Source organism: Pteropus vampyrus, unplaced genomic scaffold (genome assembly GCF_000151845.1).
Source record: "Pteropus vampyrus isolate Shadow unplaced genomic scaffold, Pvam_2.0 Scaffold12, whole genome shotgun sequence".
In the NCBI taxonomy this organism is placed as follows: Eukaryota; Metazoa; Chordata; class Mammalia; order Chiroptera; family Pteropodidae; genus Pteropus; species Pteropus vampyrus.
Genome location: NW_011888793.1, coordinates 828,069 through 831,450, shown reverse-complemented (window position 1 = coordinate 831,450; position 3,382 = coordinate 828,069). Strand labels below are relative to the sequence as shown.

General features: G+C 33.9%; 1 protein-coding gene across 1 annotated transcript in view; it reads left to right on the top strand.

The window, feature by feature from the left end:
* The window catches only part of DHX36 (DEAH-box helicase 36), a 51,675-nt gene that overhangs the window by 29,593 nt on the left and 18,700 nt on the right, over positions 1–3,382 (top strand). The window contains exons 13-14 of the mRNA XM_023524013.1: positions 1,181–1,251; positions 2,001–2,144. Coding sequence (XP_023379781.1) covers positions 1,181–1,251; positions 2,001–2,144 — 215 coding nt within the window. The remainder of the gene's footprint in view (positions 1–1,180; positions 1,252–2,000; positions 2,145–3,382) is intronic.

Here is a 3,382-nt window from a genome sequence, read left to right as displayed (position 1 = left end):
AAAGATTGGTTTCACCAATAACTTGTTTGTGTTTCCTGAATAAAAGAAAATGGGTGTGTGAATACCAGTAAAACTCAACCTCGAAATTAAATACCTGCGACATACTACAGCTTGATATTTGAAGTTTTGATTTAACAAAATTAGTATATTTGCAGGTGTGAGATTTTCTGTTTTGTCAATGTATTATTATGGCTTGAGTATTTTGGCTCTGTGCAGATTTAGGGATTTCCTGAGTTAGAATGAACACTGCATTCTCAAAGGCAAGATGATTTTGTGGACTGCAGTATTTGTAGACCCTGGTGGGATGAGATAGATCAGAAAATCTACCTCTCCTTTTCTAGTTTTTCCACTCTTTTTGTAAGAAAATATCAAGACATTTTTTATTGAGACCCTTTCTGCTGGTACCTTAGTCCTGAGTAAGGCTCAGTCAACTGAATTAGATACAGAGTGCATACCTGAGGGAAGAGAGTAAGAGAGAACTCTTGATCCCAGAGACTGTGCAGCAGAGTATCAAATGCTGAAGGCACTTCTGGTTCTGACACTGTAACAGTTATTTATTCCTTTGCTAGATAATGTGGGAAACAACATTTTTTCTATTGATTACCATTTTTATACATAAGGGGATACGTTTATGCATTTTTTTTGCTTTACAGCCAAGTGGTGCTTGGTACATGTCTTTTTATCTATTCGGATGGCTTTGTCAAGGGTGATAATTGTTTGCAGGATTCAGCATTTGAAGATTTTTTTTTAATCCAGTTTATCTCAAAAGCTAGTATATGGTGGGATAGGCAGCTAACATTCTTCTGATGAGTTGGGTGACTGCCTGATTGGTTAGTGTCCTTACCCATATACTTTTGAGTAATTCATAATTCTTATCTTTAAATTTCTCTTCCTCCAACGTTTGAGTATGCAATAAGATGTTTACACTTGTCCAGTTTTTGTTTAAAAAATTCTATAAATTTATATCATATTTCATTTAAAATCTTGTTTGTGATAAGATTCTGACATCTGTGGGAGATTTAGTTCGGTTTACCAAAAGAGAATTTTTTAGTATTGAAAAGGGTGGTATACCTTATAAATACATCTGTAAATATTAGATATATATATATATACCTCAACAGATTGTGAGAATGATGTATCAGAAATTAGTGTACTTTTGGAGTTTTGATATATATTATTCTTACAGGTATTTAAAAGAACCCCTCCTGGTGTTCGGAAAATAGTAATTGCTACCAACATTGCAGAGACCAGGTAAAAATTGTTTTAAATATCAACCTAGTGATTACATTAATTTTGAGCCTGATAAGTTACTAACATACCATAATCATTTTCCTCTACAGTTACTTTGTAATTTCTTAAAAATAAATCTGTTTTAACTTAGTCATGGTAGTGAGCATAGGTTTGTTTAGATTTATTTATTTATATTATTTAACCTATACTAACATTTTAGCCCTCTTCAGAAACAGCCTTCTAAATATTTTTCTAAAACTTTTTCTAAAGAACTATGGGAGCTGATGCCAGTTTTGTTCTATTTGCCTTTTGTTGTTGGGAATGGAATCGTTTGGTAAATTGGCAGTTAATTATACCCAGCCTTTAAAATGTAAAATTACTCTCTTGGAGGTACTAATATACCAGTACAGCACTGAAACAGATTGTTCTGTGGAAGTTGATATTAAACTGTGACACTGGGGGGTAAGGGGCCCACAGAGCTAGGTACAAAGGTCATTATTGCAAGCTATGAAGTTTGGCTTTGGACAAATAAAAATTCAGCACGTGATCTGCAGAATTGTCACTGTGGTGCCCTACAGCTGCTGAGCTGCCTGCAGTGAGGTGCGTGATTGCCTAACACTGGTAAATGTGGAAAGAATGGTGAAAATCCTGAAGTGCCGAAATCAGTTTGAGCCAAGAAAAATGCTCTAAAATCCCTATCTGTAGACCTGTTACAGATTAATGTGCTTTTGATGTGTTTTTAATATTTCATTTATCTGTCTTCCAAACAGCATTACCATAGATGATGTAGTTTTTGTGATAGATGGAGGAAAAATAAAGGAGACACACTTTGACACACAGAACAACATCAGCACAATGTCTGCTGAGTGGGTTAGTCAAGCTAATGCCAAGCAAAGGAAAGGTCGCGCTGGAAGGTGAGAGAGGCCTTCTTCTGAAGCCTTTAGGACTCAGAGATTTTATGTCTTACTTAACCTGTGTTGCCGGCATTTAAATGTATTATTTGTTAAGAGAGTTTCATATTTTTAAAAACTTAATGTAGCACATTTTTAAATAGAAAGTTGTTTTAATCATAATTTCTTTGGAATTGTTTTATAATTTTCCTACCTCTTATTATTCAGTCCAGATAATTAAAATTAATATTCTTTTTTCTTAATTCTAATGAGTTATATTACCTTAATTTTGTTTCTTTTTTTAAAAGCACATTACTAATGATAATGATAACTACTAATCCTATTTGAATGTCAGATTCTCTTCTAGCACTTTATATGTATTAACTAGCTTAATCCTCACCACAGTGCTGTGAGACAGATTGTTATCTCTATTTTAAGAGTAGGGAAATTAAGGTACAAAGAAATTAAATCATCCATTTAAAGTCACACAGCTTTGTCAGTAGCAGCGTCTGGTTCCACAGTCTGGGCTCCTAATTCCTGTACGATACAGCTATGCTGGTTTTTTATAATTAGTTACCAACAAAAACATGAGAAAAGTACCTTTTTTCCATTGATATCATGGTAGAATTAGAAATAAAAATATCCGTTAGGGAAATGATTTGCATTTAATACAAATAATTGCACTTATTCATTTCCATGCATACTTCACATATTTTTACACCCTTATTCATATGAGTGGTAGAATCATATCTGGAGTTGTAGAAGAGTTTTTCTTTTGCTTCTTATGGATAGAATAAAAGGATTCCCATTAGTCTTCAGATTCTGGCTTAACTAAGGAAAGGAGAGTTTACAAGCAACCTTACAGACCATTTTATTTAAGTTTGTAGTGTATCTGTAAAGCTCCAACTCACTTGCTGTAATATTTGCAGAATATCAATAGAACTTGACCTCCAGGTAGTTTATTAGATTATTCAATTGGTACTGTTGAGCCAAAGTCATGACTTCACCTACAAAATGTACTCTTCTAGTAGGTATTCGGGGATAACTTGGCTGGGGACTCAACAAGACTGAGGCTTTCCCATACAGACCTGTCACCTTGGATAATGATTTTAAAAGTATTCACCATAGTGAACGGGTTTTGGTACACTTTTGTATATGAATAGTACACACACTAGGCCTTAGAATTTAATCCATGAAACAATTATGGAAATTAAACAAATGAAGTATTACATTTATCTAACTTTATCCCCACTATCCTGGTG